The 21168-nt window shown below is 39.9% G+C and overlaps 1 protein-coding gene and 1 long non-coding RNA gene across 27 annotated transcripts in view; one reads left to right on the forward strand and one right to left on the reverse strand.

The window, feature by feature from the left end:
* The window catches only part of foxp1b (forkhead box P1b), a 157416-nt gene extending 151182 nt beyond the window's left edge, over nucleotides 1–6234 (forward strand). For all 25 annotated transcript variants that reach the window (XM_071494830.1, XM_071494832.1, XM_071494837.1 and 22 more), the window contains one exon: nucleotides 1527–6234. In XM_071494830.1, the coding sequence (XP_071350931.1) occupies nucleotides 1527–1671 (145 nt within the window). In that variant the 3' untranslated portion in view covers nucleotides 1672–6234. The remainder of the gene's footprint in view (nucleotides 1–1526) is intronic.
* Nucleotides 6235–11837: 5603 nt separating this feature from the next.
* On the reverse strand, nucleotides 11838–20254 carry LOC139631104 (uncharacterized). 2 transcript variants are annotated; one of them, XR_011693288.1, is made up of 4 exons: nucleotides 20033–20254; nucleotides 13547–13631; nucleotides 13243–13328; nucleotides 11838–12159 (listed from the first exon to the last, which is right to left on the reverse strand). It is a non-coding gene; the product is annotated as an uncharacterized lncRNA (long non-coding RNA). The 2 variants fall into 2 exon arrangements; XR_011693287.1 differs by lacking the exon at nucleotides 20033–20254 and having other exon boundaries at nucleotides 13547–14249.
* Nucleotides 20255–21168: the final 914 nt, after the last annotated feature.

Here is a 21168-nt window from a genome sequence, read left to right on the forward strand (position 1 = left end):
TACAGTAGAGTAAGTGTCCTTACACTCGGGGAGTGAGCCTTAAAGTAACACATGCAAAAACACCCCTGTTCTTCTACAATGCTTTGGCTCATGATGTTGCTAACACAAGTTCATCATCCCGGTTTACTGTGTAACAACATGTGTTTTCCACATGTGCTGCTGGTTGACAGGATGCAGCTTTTTAACAGAGTGAAGAAACCAGAGTCTGTTTCTGTGAAACAGCCAGATGAGAATCAGGTATCCAGAGAAGGCTAATTATAAGCAAAGTGTAGAATCAGCATGCAGTTCAATAGCATAATAATAACAATTTCATGTCTGCCCTGCAGCCACAGAGTCAGACCTCAGGCTACAGTACTTGTGGAGTTACTTTGATGTGAAAATGATAGAAAAGCTGACTTTACTTTTTCCCCTTTTTATAATTTACACCAAAATATGTCAGCTCATTAGCATACAAGTGTCTCCATCACAATAGTTGCAAATTACACAAGACGTTCTGGTGTGAATAAATCAAATGTGTGCTTTGGTGATGAAGAATGTGCCAGTTGTCCCTTGTTGCTGTAGTAAATGAGCCCGGTGCCTCATCCTGACACCGCTCTACCTCCACTACAGCAGCCTGGCACCGCAGGTTAGAGCAGCAAGTCCCCTGCAGCTGCTCATAATGTTTTTTCTTTTTTCCTCCTCTCTGCCACAACCAGGCCTCCTCTCCCCCCTGCGCTTCATTCCTGCTCTGTTTCTGTAATGAGAAATTTGGCAGATCTCATCTCTTTAGTGGCTCTTTTGCCCAGGCTGTAAGCTGGGGGGGCTCATGTTTTTGCCTTGTTTACAAGTGACAGCGTTATTATTCTCATAAGGGCTCTGTTTCTTATCACAGTGTTGTGCCGAGTGTGCCGCTGCTGCTCTCCTCGCGCGCCTTTCCTGCCAGCGCTTTTCTTCCCTTATTGACACTTGGTTGAAAATATGCATTAATTCTGGAGTTTAAAGCATGTATGGCGGTGTCTGGTCGCTGTGTTTGCTTGAAGTTGATTAATGATAGAAGCCGGCTCGGGGTCGTCCTCTGGAGACCCGCCTCGCAGGTTGTGCATGTTAACGAGCAAGAAGGGGAACACACAGAGCGCTGCTGATCCTCCGCCACCAGGAGGCTGACAACGGCAGCCCACTCGCTCCGCAGAGTCCATTCTCTCCTCTCCTCGTCTCACGTTGTTAATCTTCCTCATTTATCAATTCTAAGTGAATACCCTGTTGTCGGTTGCCATGAAAATAAAAAGCCTGCAGCTTTGCCGGGATTGGAATACCTCAAAAGAAAGCTGAAATTATCATCAGCACCACTGAGGCCCCCACTCACAGTCTCACTGTAGCCAGACATTTGTTTTTGTTCCCCTGCCTCCTTCTCTATAAACAGAATCAGCACAGGTCTATATCACTGCCTGTGCGTGTGAGAGGTTATTAAAAAAAAACAAAACAGGGATGTAAGAAAGTTAAGGATGGCAGAAGTGGAGCTGCATTTTCACTCTCTCCTCCTCCTGCAGGCATCACATCAGCGTTAAGGAGGAACCACTGGACCCCGAAGACCACGAAGGGCCCCTCTCCCTGGTAACGACCGCGAATCACAGTCCGGATTTCGATCACCACAGAGATTACGACGACGACCAGGGCCATGACGACATGCTGTAAGGGTTAGCGCCAGCCCTCCCCAGCCTCAGAGGCCGAGGCAGTCTGGGTCATCTGGGAGACGAGAAACGCTCCGCAGATAACAAACACTGAACTGCAGTCTCAGCCACTGATGACAGCTCTCAAATGTCTCCAAGTTAACTTTTTAGTGCCATTACAGTACATAGCAAAAACACACACAAACAACACAGAATACACCCGACATGAGGGTCCTTTTTCTGATTCCTTTCTACTTTTGATTTAAGTAAAGCTTAAAAAGTGAAAACTTAATTTCTACTCATGTGTCGGACGGACTTGTTTGGTACGGGGGGCGACGTGCTCGCGGTCAGACTCTGGGAGACCCTCACCGTGCAGCCAGGACGTACTGCACTCTGCGGACTGCAGGAGGGGTTGTGTCTCCCCCCCCACCCCCGCCTCTCTCTCTCTCTCTCTCTCTCCCTCTCCCTCTCCCTCTCCCTCTCCCTCCTTCTCTCAGACACACACATCTAACCACAAACTGAAGAGAGAGAGAGAGAATGACTGACATTTAATTTACACCGTGCGTGTGTGTTTGTGTGTGTGCGTGTGTTAGGGAGAACGAGTGTGGACCTCTGTTCATTGTCACTGCCTTCAACACTTCTGATTGGTTTGATTCCATCAAGGGTGGGAGGGGTGTTGTTTTTATTTGGGTGTATTTTTTGTTTGCGGGGTGAGAGGTTATAAACTATCATCATAATATGTCTTTTCCATCATTCAATGCTGTTCTTGATGTTGCATCTTTTTTTTTTTTTTTTTTTTTATTTCTTTAACTGATCAGACCTCATGCCCATGCTGTGGAGATTCTGTGTGGTCAGCACTTGATGATGAATGTTTATGATTTCCTTTCATGTTGTTCTTTTAAACACACACTCATGAAGCAGAATGTCAGATACCGAGCAGTATTTTTCTGTCATTTATTCCACAATCCCCCCCACCCCCCCACCCCCACCCCACCCCAACTCCCCCCCACCCCAAAAAAAAAAAAAAAAAAAAAAATCACCACTCTGAGGTGTAGCCCACCCCTCGCCCCCTCCCTTATGAAGTCCATTGGCAATGCACTACTCATAATGAAGGCTCTCTCCACGCATCAATGAAGCTTAATTTAAGATGCGAATGAATGACAGAGAAATCATGCAGGTTATGGTTTATCCTTATGAAATTATACTTTAAAACAGCCCCTCACGGCAGAGCGTGCTTAGCTGCAACAGAATTTCTGATCACTTACAAGCTCCGGGTTTTTTAAAGCAAAATGAAAATGTCAGGTGTGCACCGGCGAGATAATGATTTAGACCAACTAATTGTGATTCCTGAACACAACTGTCATTGTTAATCAAACGTGTCTGCTTTTCCACGCTGTAATTTCATTCAGAGCTCGGAAGATAAACGTGCATTCCCTGTAGTTTTATTTGTATCACACGCATGACCAGTTTTAAGTTTTTATAGTGAGTGTTAATAATTGCACACCAGATGAAATGCTCAGTTTCTTTTCTTCAGGGGAACAAGAATCCCAAGACTTGCAATAAGACCTAAACATTGCACATTCCAGCATTTGACAGCCATCGTAAAGAGGCCCAGACAGACAGTATATGCCATTTAGGGGACGTGGATGACTCGATGGTCAGTGTCACCCAAAAAGCCAATAGTTGTAGTCCACAACATTGAACTTAGTGAAATCCACATGTGGTTTTGTGACGCAGCAACAAAAAATTCCAGCCTTGATAGAGTTAAATTTTAAAGAGCATGAACCATGAATTTCAAGACTGCAATCAACCACTTTTAATTTCTTTTATTTATTATTATTATTATTATTTTATGTTTTATTTGGCTTTTTTTAGTTGTTAATGTGTTTTAATATCTTGTTCTGTGACTACCAAAGATAAACTACAAAGTCAATGTTGTGTGTTCCATGCAATAGCTGATAAGGCCAAATATCTCCCCTCCATTCTCTCCCACTGGACGATCTGAGCGGCTGCGATCAGGCCAGTGGCAGACTGAATCGAGGGAAATAGGGAAATGCTCCTCAAACTGGTGTTTTCATTCATTTTTATTAAAAAAAAAAAAAAAAAAAAAAAAAAAAAAACCAAAGGGGGTGTCTTGAACAGGACAGCTGCAGTAATGTTTTGCAGTGACCAAATCAGAATGGGAGGCGCTGACAGTCTGACTACATGATGACCAAATTAGGGAAACTTTTTTTTTTTTTTTTGTCTTTGGGCCAGTGAGTTGAAAAGGGAGCTTTTTGGTCAGGAACAGATTTGTGTGCAACATATAGGGTATGTAGAGAAAAGCTGATGAGGAAAAATATACTGGTGAATGGGAAAAGCTTTGCAGAGAACAATGTGAAATGGATTCTATACTTCAACTGGACCACACAATGATTCAATGTGTCGCTTCTTTTATTCCTTAAACATTTGTATCCTTTGAAATGATTGTATGCCACTTGTTAGGGGTTTTAGTGTCTTTGTTAAGATTGGCAAGACTTTATGATTGTGTTTAGTTTCTGTCATCTTATTACTTTTTATATTAAAAAACACTCCTGTCAACTAATAAGCTGGGTACAAGGTACTTTATGGCAGTTATTGTTATTGTTATTATTATTATTTTTTTTTTAAGTTCACCGCTCATTAACTAAAAAGGAAAAAGGGCAATCTGTGGTTTCCAGAAGATGTATTTAATATCCAGGCAGCTGTGGGATGGGTCAGTTACAGCCGGGGCTAGGATCGTGAGAACAGAGCCGAGCTCGTCCACAAACCCTCAGTCATCTGGCTGGTTTGTTTGGTATTCAAAAAGGAGGGAAAGCGCTGGTTAGATTAGAACATTCTCAGCATGTGTAGCTTGACATTACTAAAGATAACAGCATGAGAAAACCGTTAGTACGCATACCTCATTTCAAACCTATAGGGAATGATTCAATTAAATGAGAAGAGAAATAAACAAACATTTCACTCAGTTGCACTTAGTTGTATGTTTTGCATGTGTAGTCTGATACTGTAGAGAGAAAAAAGTACAAAAAAATAAAAATAAGAAAAATGAAATTAGAGCTTGTTTATCTTTAAGGTTTCATCCTTTTTGCCAAACCAATCCAAACCTCAGGCCTTTTGTTCATGGAAATATCACCCAGCTGTGTGTGGCACATTCATCCTGTCTGTTCTCTGATGGGTTGTTTTAAGGGCGTTTCAATATTAGGTTGTACATACGTGTCAGTATAGCCTTTGTCCTTTCCTCTTTCTCTCTCTCTCTCTCTCTCTCTCTTTTTTTTTGAGATCAAAAAATACATTTGTGTTATGATGTTTGCTTTATCGCCACTGCTTTGTATTAACTATGAAATAGCTATGAGAAAAACTGCTGTATGTATTGGAATAGCAAACTGTGCTGCAAATGTATTTTACTTAGTAATCCTTGCTTTAAAAAAAAAAAAAAAAAAAAAAAATCACATCATCCTCACAGACATCTGGGTGAGCTGGGCAGGGGCAGGCTGGGGGGGAGATTATCCCCGATTTTGGATTTTAAACTGTAATATAGAAAACAGACTTTTCTCTGTTATCATTGACCTAAGCATTTTGTACAGATTTTTTTCCCTCTTTGTGTTAAGCTGTTTTTTGATACTTCCTTTTGATGGTCCAACCACTGCCTTCTGTGGCTGTATGTTAAAGATTACTGCTCTGAGAAAAGGGCAGACAGGTATATTTCCTCTACAAGATGGAGATATCTTGCATGACTAATCCCAGGGTCACAGAGATGGGGGTGGTGGGGGGTATGGTTTAAGTGGTCAGTAATAATATAAGGGTGTATCAATCTAATGATATTTTATATGAAATTAATAGGAAAAAGAAGAAAAATATGCAGTGCCAAGATGTAAAGAATATTGTTAAATGCTGTCTTTCTTTTTTTTTTCCTCTTTTTTTTGTTTGAGAAATTCATTTCACTCACACATCAATGTCACATAGGTAAAAACAACACATTTCGTTTGGCATCAAGATATTTATATTTTTATCTCAAGGGTCATTGTAAATGAGTCAAACCAAGCACAGCAGGCGGGGTCGAAGGTGGAGACAGACTCACAGTGTAATGTCCTGCAAACTGCGGCCATGTGGCATCAGATCCCCCCCGACATCACACACACTGGCACCCGAGCTAAGACGCCATTGTTTCATCCATCACTAGCCATCCAGCCCGCTGTCATTCCGTCCCCCTCTTTCTCCCTCTCTCACATCACACTTTGTTTTTTTTTTTTTTCTTCCACATGGAGGGGGGAGGGAGGGAGAGAAGAGGGGGTGAGGGGGGGTTGGGGGAGGCAGCCAAAGAGCTGTCACGGTGCTCTCATCCTGCAGCAGCTTGTCTTTCTCTCTCTTTCTTTTTTTTTCTTTGAAGATGTACTCTGTAGTTTCTTTCTTCCTGTTTTTTTTATAGAGAAATATTATTGCTCATCATTTCCATCAGTCTGTAACCTCCTCATCATTCCTTGTCTGTCTGATGCAGACCACTCTGTTGTAGTCAGTGGCGATGACTGACGTGAGCATTCTAAACATGCAATAAAATGCTGGTTGTTCAGATCGTTTCCTCAAGTCTCTCATTGCATCTGTTTCGCACAGTGAGCTGCATGTGTTTATTCTGTAGTTAATACAACTGTAGTGCAGTTAATGCAGGTTCAAGTCGTCATTTAAAGTGTGACTTGCACGTGAAGATGCACTTCCTACTGCATTCAGAAGGCTTTGTAATATCAAATGCAGCCTGTTTGTTTGGCCATTAAGGTGTTGAAAGTTTCTCACTGATACAAACTCACATTACCAGATATACCAGACCTGTGTTTGTCATCCCCTGCAGGACTCCCATCTCAGCCTCAACATTAAATTATATCGTAATTAAAAAGAGACAGTTAAACTGTCTTTCCTTAACAGCAATTTAGGTAACTGCATTTGATAAGCTATAAATTGTAACACCATTAAAATTGCAGAAATAATAGCGATATGGATTTGGTGACAGGAGCTAATGCTGATGACCAGGACTTCGGTTTTTACGACAGAGGCACAGGTCATGTTGGCCACTAAACAGGAGACAAAGATCAAGTCTAAGCACTTTTAATCTTGTGAAACAAGCAATTACAAATAGTTGCATTGATTTGTTAAAAAGCTTTAGGTGACATAAATCGTTTCTTGCTTAGCTTATTGCTGGAAAACATAAATGTCAAGTGTATTATTAATTAAGGCCTTTGAAAGACAAGATTTAATGGAAACAATATAAAATCACAAGCAATCTTTCTGTTGGCAGTATTTCACCGGACACCTAGTGTGTTCGTGTTGTGTTTCATGACACTGATCACAAACTGGATCAGATGACATAAAGTTGGAGGGAACACGCAGAAATGGAAGGTGTTTGTGTTTTAAAAAAATCAGCCATTAACAGAAGCATTCACATAAATTAATCGCACAATAACTTACAGAGAGGTGCTAGCATATGATATTATTATAGTCCATAAAGTTGGATGAAATATTATGGGAACAGTGGGTCTCTGTAGATATATTGACACAATGACATGATCAGCCAATACTGGCCTTCCACACATAAATCCAGTCTAACTGGACAAAACTCCAGCACCAAATCTTTGGTCTTTGCAAATAATTTTCACATTTACCTACAGAAAAAATAGACCCTGAAATGGTTTTGATTTTTCCAAAAGCTGTGAGGGTGGGTTCACATAAAACATACTATATACTGACTCTTATATAGTTGTGGTTTGTAATATCCACCTCTAAGATTCCTACCTCAATGAAGGGTGGGCAATGCCAAGTAATACCACACAATCATCAATAACAATACCAATACCGATACTTTTTATCCTAAAGGCAACTAATGTAGTATCACACAGGAAGAGACCTGTCATGATATGAGGTGCATCATTGAAAGGCTGCTTCTAAATGCATTTTCTTCACTCAGTGATCTGCCAAACATTAAGCACTCCTTTTTACCATACTGAATAAAAAGCTTGTTTATTGAGGGAATTCTCTGAAATTCTCATAAATTTACTGTGGTATTTTATTTCAAGTTCTGTCGATTGACTGAAGGCAAAGCCCAAACGATCTGTGGAACTTGAAACAAAAGATTGATTTTGAGTTATGAGTGTGGGGCTTTCCCCTTCTCTATTTGAAGTCTGCCTACAAGTGAGCCCTGAAATAGGTACAGGTTTTACTTCACTGAATTCTCTGAATTAATAAGATACATGCTCACATCAGCCGTGCAGGAGCAAACAGTGCATGCAGTGAGAAAAGTTGCAAGAAAAACATTTTCGGTATCACTACTTTATGTATCAATCCGCCCACCCTGAGCCAGAAGTCAGTGGAATTTTACATGTGGTGCTCACCACGTTAAAAAATCAACAGAGCTATCTTTATCCAGAAACATCTAATCCACAGAACTCATGTGTTATTTGTTTGTTTGGATTACTTTCTACCAAAGAAATAGTTCCAATGAAAAACTGTTGACAGTATGTTCTTTAAATTATCCTGCATGATGGGGACACTGATTCTGAAAAGAGGTGTTGTTGAATTTTCATGTCATTTGTATTTGTGTGTATGTGTGTGTGGTTTTGCTCCGTCCCTCTTTTGGTAATATATTGCGTGTCCTCCGCCTGTAACCTCTTCTCAGTTCACTTTTGACTACAAACTACCATCGTTTTTTTTTTTGTCTGTCAAAGCACTTTGTAAACCCTGTTTTTAAAGGTGCTGTACATATAAATAAAGTTATTATTATTATGATTAGTATTATTTTGTTGACATAGAAGTTGACATAGCTGATCCTGGGAGCAGTTAGCTTAATGTTTTTAACCTTTATTGAAGAAATACTGTAAGACTAGTGTTGCTATTTCTGTAATTTGGCTTACACAGCCTGCATGACTGCATTGACTTCATCTGTCCAAGCTTCTCTTGCTATTTTTCAGTGATGTTGCTACAAAGGAAGATGAAGATGGTCGATTTTTTTTCTCCAAGCAGAAAAACTGGACCATCAACACCAGACCGAACAAATCAGAAAGAATACCCCAAGAAAAAACATGACCATGGTAAGTTAAAGATGCAACTTGTACATAACGTACTCTGCCACCGAACGTGGTTCCTTGCCAGGAGCAGGTGGTGGTGGTTGTTGCTTGAAAGGGGTTTCAGCCATCTTTGTGTTTATGAGAGAAGAGGCTATAATCTGTCTTCTGAACAGCTCTATGCCGTCAGGGCAGATTGGAGGCCACGCTATCAGAAAGTGACGACATGGGCCGGGGCTAGCTGGTTAGCGTGCTAACTTCAGTAGAAGAGAAGAAGTGTCAAAGTGTTAACATTGGTGTTGTTTTCCAATGTTGGAGACAGTGAGTAAAGGAACAAAGTTTGATGCTGAGCTCACAACGTTTCTGCTTATGCTAAGGTTGGTTATGTAGCAATAGCAAAACTTACAAATAGCTCCTTTAACTCATAAATTAGTGTCTCATCATTTTGACTTAGTTTCCGATTATCTTGACTCATTACCATGAGTATTTTAATTTTTGATTATGCTGAATTCAGATCCACTTTTTTTCTTTTCCTGGAGGAAATAAGCTTTCATAAATTTCTTGAAACAGGATCTCTTTTTTTTTTGTGTGGCGAGCACCACATACAGGCAATAAAACCAAAACTATAAGGCTACATATCACTAAAAGTAAGTAAGAAAATATCTTCTTTTTGTAAACAGGTTGAAATGAATCTTTAACTTAAGTGAAATGTTGCTATTAAACCCCAAACAGGTGCTCTGTCGTCGCTGTGTCCTGCCCTACACACACCTACCAGCTCGCAGTCGCATTATTTAGCTCTGCAAGAATGCAAAAACAAATGTGGATGGGTGCTGTTCACTTTATTCTAATTAAAGTGTGGCACAGCCTCACCCATTCACACAAGAGCTTCAGTCAAATAGTCAAAGCTGGCAAACTCCCAACATTGCAACAAGGCAATTAGCTGTCCTGCAGTGTTTGTTATTCATGGTTTGATGTAAAAATTTGTTTATTAAGACGGGCTGTAGGCGCTGGTGTGCAATAGACCTGCTTGTAATTAGATTCCAATTATTTGTCTGTTTCTGATATTGTAAACTGGCACTTACCACATCAGTTAAATTGACACACTGCACTGCTTGGTTTACTCAGTAATTAAAATGTGTTCTGTTAATTAGATGATGACCACTTTATTCCAGGGCTCTTGTGTTTGGGCTCCTCGGCAGCTCGCTGTTTGGATCATGAGTTGCCAGACGCTTCCCTAATCAGCCCTTGTTTTGTTTCAATTACCACCTGCTGTTCAAAAGGCATGCCTCGCTGCCCCCCACCCCTACACACACATACACACACGCTTGAACTCACACTGACGCATACACAACAATACCGCAAGGCCTGTATCACTACCAGCTCCAGCTCCAACACAACAATCAGTAATTCACAGCTGGGCCTGCTTTCTTCTTTATTAGAAGGCACAGCTAGGTTTCAAAGAGAGTCCAAGCAATTAAAAAAGGGAACTAAAGGAAGATGAAAGTATAAAGGTACTTATCACATCAGTTAGCAGGCCCTGTGTGAGTAGCCAATGGTAATTACGCTCATTGAGTAAATAGCTGAGATGCTCAGATGTCGTCTTCTCTTGGTAACAGAGGGTTAAGGGTGGGGGAGCTGTTGGATCCACTGATGGGTTCACTAACTGAAGATGACTACAATATAATGCAGGTGCTGTGATGGGAAGTTAATGTGGATGCGCTGCTGGTTAAAGACCCACTTGCTCATGTTGTTATAGCAACCCAAATCCCTGAATTTCTCCTCTCTGAGACTCAGCTGTGAAGTGTGTCGACTTTCATTCTCTGAAATCAGCTGTTTCAGTCTAAAGTTTGTGTTGCATTTGATTATTTAGGGAACACTTCAGTCAAGTTTGATGTCTCAAGTTTTATCCTGACCTTGGTAATATTTTCATAAAACAGTTCCAACTCAAAGTCCACTCACCAACTTTTTTCTAGTGATATCATGCAATCAACAGATGTCAGCCCAGTTGTCATGGAGATGGATCTGTTGACATGTATAGTAACTGTAACAATTTCATTGATAATACTTTACAACCACTCATATCAGTTCCCAGTTTAGTGAAGTTCCAACTGATATTAGAGTAAACACAGACCAGCTCAAGCCTAAATGTGAACGTTCCTTTACAAACATAAAATCAACACTTAAAGGGGTCATTTGTAAGTTTCCTCTGCTGCCAGAGATGGTTTTGTGCTGGGAGCAGGTGGCGACGTTAAAATACACCCTCTGAACACTTCCAGAAACAAGTGGCGTTGAATTTTCACATTATTTTTTGTTGACATGGAAGCTGAGACAGAAGCAGTTAGCTTAACTTTAATTAATGAAGGAGTTGCTTTTTCTGTAATTTGATGTAGACGGCCTGCACAGCTGGACTGGCTTCATCTGTGTCCGTGTGTCTGCTGTTATTTTTCAGTGATGTAGCTAGCAGCGTAGGAACATAAAGTGATTGGCTCATTTTCTTCTCCAACCAGGAAAACTGGGACAGAGACAACAAAAACTGAGACAGGCCGGGGCTAGCTGGTTAGCGTGCTAACGTCAGTAAAAGAAAAGATAGAAGGACAAGAGTGAACGTTGGAGTTACTTCCCACCTCTGGAGACAGCTGTTGGTGAGAAAATGAATGAAATTTGATGCTGAACTTGTAACGTTTCTCTGAGGCTGATAGGTAAACAGCTGTTAATGCTAATGCTGGCTATGTAGCAATAGCAAGACTTACAAATAGCTCCTTTAAATGGTACTTTTTTTGTCTAAAACTATTAAAAAACATATCAGTGAGCGTCTTGCTTCCATTAATACTCACTTTAGCACCAAATGTGTGCTAATAATACCTAAATAGTCCCTGACTGATGCACTATTTCCTCCCTTTTGAGCAATGTTTGCAAATGTTTGCAGTGTTTACAGCATTCAGCTTATTAACAAAATTACAGAGCTGGTTTTAAAAATGAAACTGTATGTTTGTGAGCCATTTGATTTAAGTTTCAGTAAGAACCAGTGGACTTGATGCAGCGAGAGCCACAGACAGCGCAGGAAAGTCAGAAAGTGCTGAGAGACATTGTTGGTTGTGATTACTGTCATTGACAAAAAGAAAAAATGTAGACTAAGACAGCTTGTCCTTTAATGGTCATAAGAAATGAAGAATTCAGCATCAAACAGTTGACAGACATAGTGTATAAAAGACTTAGTACAGACAAAATCTTTTAGATTGGCCCATCTTATGTTTGGATACGAAAATTGAGCCAGCAAGTCTCCAGCGCAGTGATCCAGTGTCCTAACCCGCTGGTGTGGCGCAGGTGTGGAGCCCACAGCCTCAGGTTCATCCTGCTCTGCTGTAAACAAAGTGACTCCGCTGATGAACTGTACTGCAGGCCTCCACTCCTCTCCAGCACTCACTGACCTGTGCTCGAGTCCCAGCATCCTGCATTACGAGAAGAAATGTTTGGTTTGAATAATTGAAGAGATGCAAAACAACATGAATAATTACCTCTGGCTCTCGCACTTTGTGTCATAGTGAATTAAAAGAGAAATGGCTGCTACTGGGAGGGTTTTTTAAAATGATGATAGATTTGTGATCAGGAGACAAAAACAATGAGCTACCAGGAACAAGACACTGATTGTTTGTTTGATTTCACTCAGCGTGCTAGCCATGTTGGAGCTAATGCTTCAAGAAAGAAAGAAAATACTTCTAGAAAATACGTTTTTTCACTTCCCACAATGCTTAAAGGAGCAGTCTGACATTTTAGGCTATATGCTTATTTGATTTCTTGTCTAATAAGAAAGTACCACCAGCAACCAGTTAGTTTAGCTTAGCATAAAGCCTGGAAACAAGGAGAAACAGCTAGCATGGCTCTGTCATGTCAACATAAGAAAATCTGAGATTCAGTGTGTTATTCAGTGAGCTTCAGAGGTGCTGGTAGGTGCATTTTGTTACCTTGGGACAGAGCCAGGCTAGCTGTTTCCCCCTGTTTCCAGTCTTTGTGCTAAGCTAAGCTAATTCGCTGCGAGTTGTAGCTTCATATTCAGTGAACTGACATCATTGTGGTGTCAATCATCTCATCTTACTCTGGGCAAGAAAGCAAATAAGAACATTTTCCAAAATCCTGGAAATGACAAATCCAGCTGACAAACCTGCTACAGTTTAACACTTGAAGCGGTCATAAATTATCTACAGCTACATAATCCATACTTTCAGAAATAAAGCTGCACACAATACATAAGCTTTCATTTTATTTTTTGTGATTTAGAAGCGTCACTCATGTGGAAACTTAAATAGTAGTTTGGTGGTTCTCTGACAGATTGACCTAAAAAGAAGTGTATTAGTGTAAACTGTAGATAGCCTTCATTGGCAACAGTCTGAATTTCTTTTCACTTCCCTCCTGCTCTGATTCCTATATAGGCTTTCTCTCACTCCCCTGTGAATTTAATGTTTCTTTCCCCCTCCTTTCTTTGAAAAAAAAAAAAAAAAAAGCTATCATTTAAACATGTCATGGGTAGTGTTTACCTGCAGTGAACCTTGATTGAGGAAGCCTGTGACTTTACACTGATGCCCTCCTAATCTGTATGACTGGCATGCTAATTTCTCTGACGCTGCCATTCAAAACACAAACATGAAATGTTGGTTTTAGAACCGGGAGACCTGGTAGAGTGAATTTCAAGTGCTTATTCAAATATTTCATTAAAATGTAAATTTTTACAACGCTGTACGTCTAGCTGTGCACAAGGCATGACTTAAGAAGTTATGAAGTTATAACAGCATTTCTCTCTCTGATGCCAATTAACTGGTGGGGGGACTATGATGTCCTTACCTTGTTTTATCGCCACATAACAGCGTGCCAACAAATGCATCTCATGTAACAGGAGTTTCAGGTATTGACAGCTAAGATTGGTGGACTGGAAGAAAAAAAAGAAAAAGGAGAAGTCAAACATGAAGCCTCCTGAAGAGTGGTGGCTAATCAATTCTCTTATCTCACACAAAGTGCAAATGAAGTGATTAAAATTAGGGTTATATGCAAAAGCAAGGAGTGACAGTGAATAGTAAATGAGTCAGTTGCCACACAGCTGGCTGCAGCTGCTGAACGTGCAGGTTTATCTCCAGCATTTGTCAGAATGAGAAAACAAAACGGTAAAAGTTCACTTCACTCAGGCTGGTACGGAAGCAAAGAAAGGTCCTAATAATTCTGAATGTTATAACTGTGAAATTCAACCACCAGTGATTACTTAATGTTGACATTTATACAATAAATAAACAAATGTTTACTTTGAAAAATATGAATCTGAACTGATTGTGGTTTGAATTTTCCTCTGCAGAATTTCCAGGAGGTCATGTTTTGCAATTTCAACAGTTTTTCTTTTCTTTTGCTTTTTTCCTGCTTTATTTTTCAGGGTCACACATTTTTGTCAACACATATTGTGAAATGATCCTTGGTAGCTCAGACCTTTGTTTGAAGTTTCTGAATTAAACCAGAGTCCCTCAAGAGTGTAAAATACAGAAAATAGAAAAAGGAAAAGGAAGAGAAAAAAAAAAAACACAAAACACAAAACAAATCCACACAACAATAAACTTGATTTTTTTTTACTCGACTTAAATTATCAGATGTGAAAATGAATTTGAGTTTTTTTTGTAGTTGCAGACTCTGGATAAAGACTCAGACAACCCTTGATATTTCAGAGAAGGGGATACAAACCACACAAATGTAAATAAATAGTTTTCAAATTCAATAGCTTCAGTATTTCAGAGATATTTAACCCTTATATGTGTGTCGTCTGGCTGGTCTATTTTTTCAAAAAAATTCATTTTTACAAAATATTTCAGAGCTTTCCTGAAATGATGTTGCTTTTAATGATTTCTATTTAGGTCTTTCTACATCAGAATCAGATTTTCTTTTTATATAATACTTAATACTTTTGTGTCATTGTCTCAACTTTCCACAAGAGTTCTGCATCTCAAGTGGCTTTAGCATCAGCTACATTATTTTGCACGCAAGATAATTGATACTTTATACCAGATACTCCTTAATATCTGCCATAGCAACCACATGAACCTGTTGTGTAGCCAACTAATTTGAACTTTGTAGCTTTGTGGATGCTATTTTGTTCAGCTGCATATTTTAGAGAGCCTGGTTTGACTATTCACTGCTGAAATAATTTGATGATAGGTTTAATACCCTTTTAGACTAATGGATGACATGCTGTTATAATTGGATGTACTGTATGTATATATTTTTGTGTCATTTATAGATTAATTGGATTTATTTATATGTTGATATTGAGGCCACAGTATACAGCTGAAATGGTCTCAGAGAGACTGGAAGAAGAGTCACAAATGGAGTTAAACAGCCCAGACTACTGCTGAAGTATCTGAATAAAATACATAATACATATGAAAAAAACAGACTAACAATTAGGTCATATTCTTTTCGTTTGTGTGTTTTGGAGACATTCTGTTGGAAATATGGTACAGTTTGAAGGAACAATATTTGATGAAGTCATGATACACAGAAAAATACCCTGCAAGGCTTTTTGCTTGTCAATGAGTTATTCATCATCATCTCAATGTGTGTGCTTGTTTAAAGATGTCTCAAAGAATAAACAGTGGCATGTTGACTTTTAGGGTGTCTACCTGGCTCACATTTACAGTTTCCCCGCCTTGATCAGACGATGAAACTTCAGTGACAAGAACCTCCGGGTTGGTATTGCTCGAGGTTCTTCGCTCTCCCCTTTTATTTCTTTATTTATTCTCTCACTTTTAACTTGCAGGGGGAAGAAGACAAAATGGTTGCAGGTGGTGATGAAAATAAGAGCCATCCATCATTATTTATTAGGCATGAAAAAGATACACAATAATGTAATTTAATCTCTCAGCAGACAATTATTTCCACATATTGATAACGCAATGCGAAAAGTGCCATGAATCCTAATATGATGTTTGCTTTTATTGGTGTATGATACAACCAGAACAAATAATGTAATTGTATCAGGGAGAAAATGTGATTATTTGCACATGCTAACATTATAATACCAATCTGCTGCAGACAATGGTATCATATTATTTTGCTGTGCTTAACTAGTTACAATTTGCATTAAGTTATTATGTCTGGGTGGCAATAAAGACGGCGCTCTCCCTCTGGTCTCCGCTTCTCTTAGTTTCTCATTACAGCTCTGTGAAAATTTTGGGAGGTTTCAAGTCCAACAGCCTGCATGATTTCTGATCTGCAGAGAGAAACTTTTACATGGAGTTTTAACTGCAATTTAATATGATTTCCTTTCCTGTCTGTGTGCTATATCCTTTATTTATTTTTTTGTAGTTCCATTCCAAGCACAGATGACTATCCAGGCCGGTCTGAGGTTAAAGAAACACGACACAATAGACACAATTACTATGCAAATGAGAGTGCCGGAAACAAAAACACCTTTTCCATTAAAAAGTAAAATGCTTTAAATATTTGCATATAGGTGCTCTGATTTGGTTATTCACAATTTCAAGATGATTAACATTAATGAAGGAGCAGCTTGATGCACTGACTGTCAGGCCACATCAGGCCACCTCTGTAACCTCCTCTGTGTTTTGCATGGCGAGGCATTCATGCCATACTGAACTAATGACCAAGTCGGCCCGTGTAAAATTAGACCGTGCATCTACACAAGTGTCTTTCTGACATTATGAGAATGTTTTATTGATGACTCATTATTAGCAGTCCAGCGGTGAGGTGAGTTTGATCCACCCAGAAGATGCAAAGTGTAATAATAATAATGTCTGCTTAATTATTAATATCCAAAACCTAATCCATCTCTGCAGAGAATATGTACATATTTTAGTGTCTCATTTGAATTTTTGCAACAAACACACACCTAAAAACCATTAGATGGCCGTGGTAATGACAGGTTTAAATGGGCTGATTTTTAAGAATTAATGTGTTACTGCCACTGTATGGCCCGAGCTGAAAGAAACAGGTCTTCCTGTTTATTCTGTTTGATTCTGAGAGCGAGCAGCATCCCACTGCATGTCCCCGTAGAGAGGCGAGCAGAGCACACACTGTGTGAAGGCGTCATTCTGCACCGGAGGCTAGAGGAGTGTTTGCAAGTCATTAGTGGTTTGTAAATGATATTTGTTCCCATGTGACATATCATTTGAAATGGTTTTCTAATAATAACACCCACTGATAATAAAATAAGGGGCCCTCATGTTGTGATTATGCTTTTCATAAATTTGGTTTGGGAAAAAAAGAGGGTGGGGTGGGGGGGCATTTCAGTATGAATAAGTGCTCAATATGTTGATATGAATTTTACAGTCTGATGGGGAGCGTTACACTGGTGAAAGATAACTCGGCTCAGGTTCAGTTTGACCAGTGAGGGCGCTGAGCTGGATGAATTCTCTGAATTTAACTTTGTTGGCTTTGTTGTAAAGAAAAAGCATCTTTCCTCTGAAGCTCATTGCAGTGAATCCTAAAAGCAAAAAGCTTGAACTGTCACCTCCTTCCTTAATGACTCCTGACAAATACCCTGTCTTCCTGCAGTGCGTTTCCTGTTTGCCACAGCACAGAGCCAAGACAACTTGGCACAGGACACAGTGTGTCTGGTGAATAGGGAGCCATACTGCCGCTCTAACACCATTTACCTTGTATTTTATGAAATGAACCAGCGGCTCGGAGATCAATAGGCCCCCGTGGTGAATGCGAACAACGCTACTGGGTCCTTATCAGGAGCCTGCTGCCAATCTGTGGCAAGCGAAGCCTGCACCTTCCCTGGATACACCATTGGTCTTTGAAATTAAAGTTGACGCCTGTAATCCAGGGAAATGGTCCCTCTACTCTCGCTTAACACCGGTTTAGTTTCACCCCAGCTGATGATAAAGCATGACAGAAATACAGAGCACTATCTTCTTGCCGGGGTTGATAGGTTTTGCCAGCTTATCAGGAAACAGGCAGCTAACCTTCTTACGCCTGGCCCGTGGACAAAACTGAGGAGTCAATTTACAAAAGAAGCTATGCTGGGTGGCTTGTAAATAAAACCATTCTTTCTCCACAGAACACAATAAAAAGTCAAAAGAAAATAACCAATTTTTATAACCCACCCAAAAGTGAGTAAATGTATAACACAGGAGGCTAAGCGCTAGTGATAGAGTGTATTCATGTAAATCCGCCCAAGCACAGCTGCAGGAAATTGACAGGGATCTACTGGAGCTCTTTGCCTGTAAAGGGTGGGATTTACATGCCTAACTAGGGCTTAACCACCCTCCCCCGAGTTTACCTGTTACTCTCTGGCCTCTGAGCACGTGTCTGGATGAGCTAAGGTTGCACTGCTTATTCTTAATGCCTTTTCATCCCCCCTCATATCTGTCAGTCTCAGAAATGAACTCATAAACCACCAGGGCCACTCACTATCATAAAATTGGGTTGGCGTAACAGCACATTGGGAGTTTTGTTTGTTTCCCGCTCCGGAGGCCTCAGAACTTTTCCACAGCAGACATCAGATCAGCTAAAATTAAAGCACAAGTGTACAGCAGGATGTGACTGACGCCGATTGAGGCTGTGAGGTGTGAGTGCTGCTGCAGGACTGCTTTATGGGTAATTGAGATCACATTAATGCAAGTGTTCCTCCTGAGGAGAAAGTGCAAGTCTTTTCCTTTTGGACAGGATGTGGCTTTGGGCAGTTAGGGGGATGGTGGGCGTCGCTCCTGGGCTTCACAGCCCTCAGCTGAATCTCAGCTCCTGCAGGCAGATTCTGGAGACCGCTTATGGCAGTTTAGACTAAGCAGAAAAATTGTTTGGCTTTCTTTCTGCTTTTTTTTTTTTTTTTTATGAAACTCACATCTGTACACGTAGTGCACGCAGCAGCAGCGAGCTCACGCCAAAGCAGTCTCAACAAAAACATTGAAATGTTTCCTCATTTGTTTTTTTCCTCTGAACCTAAGATCCCTCCGGATGATTAAAAAACACAAATAGCTAGCACCAATTCTATTAATGCCGTCGTGCTATCACACAGGAACCGAGCGCAGATGCAAAGCGTTCCTTTTTGCCTTGTGTGTTTTGTATTTTTCCCTCCTCTAAACAATGATTTTCAGAACTGGAGCTGCCGCCAATAAAATTAATGGGAGACTTGCTGAGTCCATACAGGAAGTGGGCTTTTTAAATAAACACATTGTTTCCAAACTAATCCACACCCCTATTGTTTACAGACGGGGAACTGGGCTGGGTGCAGACCAGGCCGGTCCACCCCGTTTAACCCCCTCCTCCTCCTGTCAAGGCCACTCCATTTCTAAACAGAGGAGGAAAGAGATAAAACTGTCAGGCCGGACTTCACTTTGATGTTTTTTTTCCAGGTCTGCATCTGTTTTTGTGTTTGTTGTCGGTAATGAACAGTGAGGCCCACCTGACTTTTATTCAAATCTTAACTACAGATTCTGTGTGTTTCCTCACTTTCTGTGTGAGGAAACAAACTATTTTGATATAACTGGATAGTTCTCAAGTTTTAAAAGACAATAAAAGCATCTTTGCAAATGTTTGTGGAAAACCTCGAGCTTCTTGGAATTTAACATGACAGCGACTGGGAGCTGGCACTGACAGAAAAACAACACCATCCTTTTTTAAAAAAATCTTTTCCAGTCCACATGGTGTTAGTTAGCTTGGAATGATGAGTGATTTAAGCTATCTGTCCCGTTACAAGGTTCAACCTACTTAGCACCATCTACTGTCAGCTGTACCCCTTTCATGGGCTGGAGGTGCAAATGAGCAGGCATTCAAAGCTTATAGCAACCAGCTAACAGCTAACAGCTAACAAAGTCAACCCCCAAGTGGTTAAAGCTAGAATATGTAACTTTTCCCACATCAAAATGTCTAAAAATGACCAGACCTATGTTATATCTTATAAGTTTTTCTGAGTTGTGTACTTAGATTATCCCAAATGTTTTCAGCAATTCTCAAACCTGGAGTGAGACCCATAGCAACAGAAATTACACACTTTATATTTAACTGTCTGTGCAGCCAATGTGACTTAAGTAATAGACTTCACCAACTGTTTTCACTTTCCACTTACACAACTGCACCAATCAAATTACAGGACCCACATCGTCCCTCATCAGTACCAGACACTCTCACTCAATGTGGATCACCAGAGAAAATGGAGAGCACAGAAAATTTGAATATTTTTATATTTTATATATTTCTCTTGTTGATTTCATAATATCAGTGTGTTAAATTAATTTGTTTTACATAAACATTGTAGATATATATATATATATATATATATATATATATATATATATATATATATATATATGTTAAAACAGGACTTACCTGAATGCTTATGCAGAAAAATGAAGTAAATCATTGTGCTTACCCTTTAGAAGGGAAAGCGCTGTCCCTTTAAGAGAAAACTATAACAACACGCTGTGCATTAGCTGAAGGAAAAATTTATGCTTGAATTGAACTGTGGCTATTTTGTTATTAAAAAGTTGCAAAAATGAAGATGGGCGTGTTTTTGGCAGGGTGCAACAGAAATATTACATCCAGGCTAGCCTCCGCTCTGTGCTGTCTGTAATCTAAGACCAGCTGGAATCCACTACAGCACATGTCATCATAGGTTGAAATCTTCTAACAATTAAATAACAATTATATTGTTAGCATAGAACACAAAAAACTACAGCTCCAATCATTCCACCTTCCGTTCACTTTGCACTAAAAGCAATATTACATCAATTAAAAATATTTATATCATCCTTATCTAGACAGATGAAGTGAGCCACGTGACATACTGTTTTAGTACATACTATATTTTTTGTCATTTTTATTCTCAAACATGTCAGTGTGATTTTGAATGAAGTTACAGTTACAGTTAAAATCCTAAATCAGAAAGCATGGCATAGTTACAACATCTGGTTTTAAATGATCAAATGCAGTAAATCTTAACTTCAGTCTCCTCTATTAGCATGCAGGGGGCCCTTATGTAATGAATATATTTTGCATGATCAAATTATCATCCCTGAATTTGAAAATATCTGTGGATATTCAGAACCACTCTGTCAACCACTCTCACTTATCGCCTCCTGCATCGATTTTTGTTTCAAATACTACCAGTCACTTATCCTTCCATTTACATAATGTCCAATGAGAAAAATTTGTCAGACAGATTGTAATTCATATCTCCACTCCGCGCCCGCCCGCCCTAATACTTCAGTTAGCTACCTCACATTTACATTTCAATCAGTGATTATAGCCTCTCCTCCTCTCACCCCGCTGAAAGTAAATACAGGACTTCACTATCGGACTGAAATGCATTTAGTTGGACCTGGAGGGATAGGCATGAATATTCTGCCTGGTACATATTTACCATGTGCTGCTAAGTGTCACATGCTGCAAATGCATCCTTTAGTAGCTCGCTGCTCTGTGTACAGCACAGCGTGGCACTAACACTGCCAGGAGCCTCAGACGTG

The sequence above is a fragment of the Trachinotus anak genome, unplaced genomic scaffold, assembly GCF_046630095.1.
Source record: "Trachinotus anak isolate AG129_WGS33_773 ecotype Australia unplaced genomic scaffold, CSIRO_AGI_Tana_v1 ptg000013l, whole genome shotgun sequence".
In the NCBI taxonomy this organism is placed as follows: domain Eukaryota; kingdom Metazoa; phylum Chordata; class Actinopteri; order Carangiformes; family Carangidae; genus Trachinotus; species Trachinotus anak.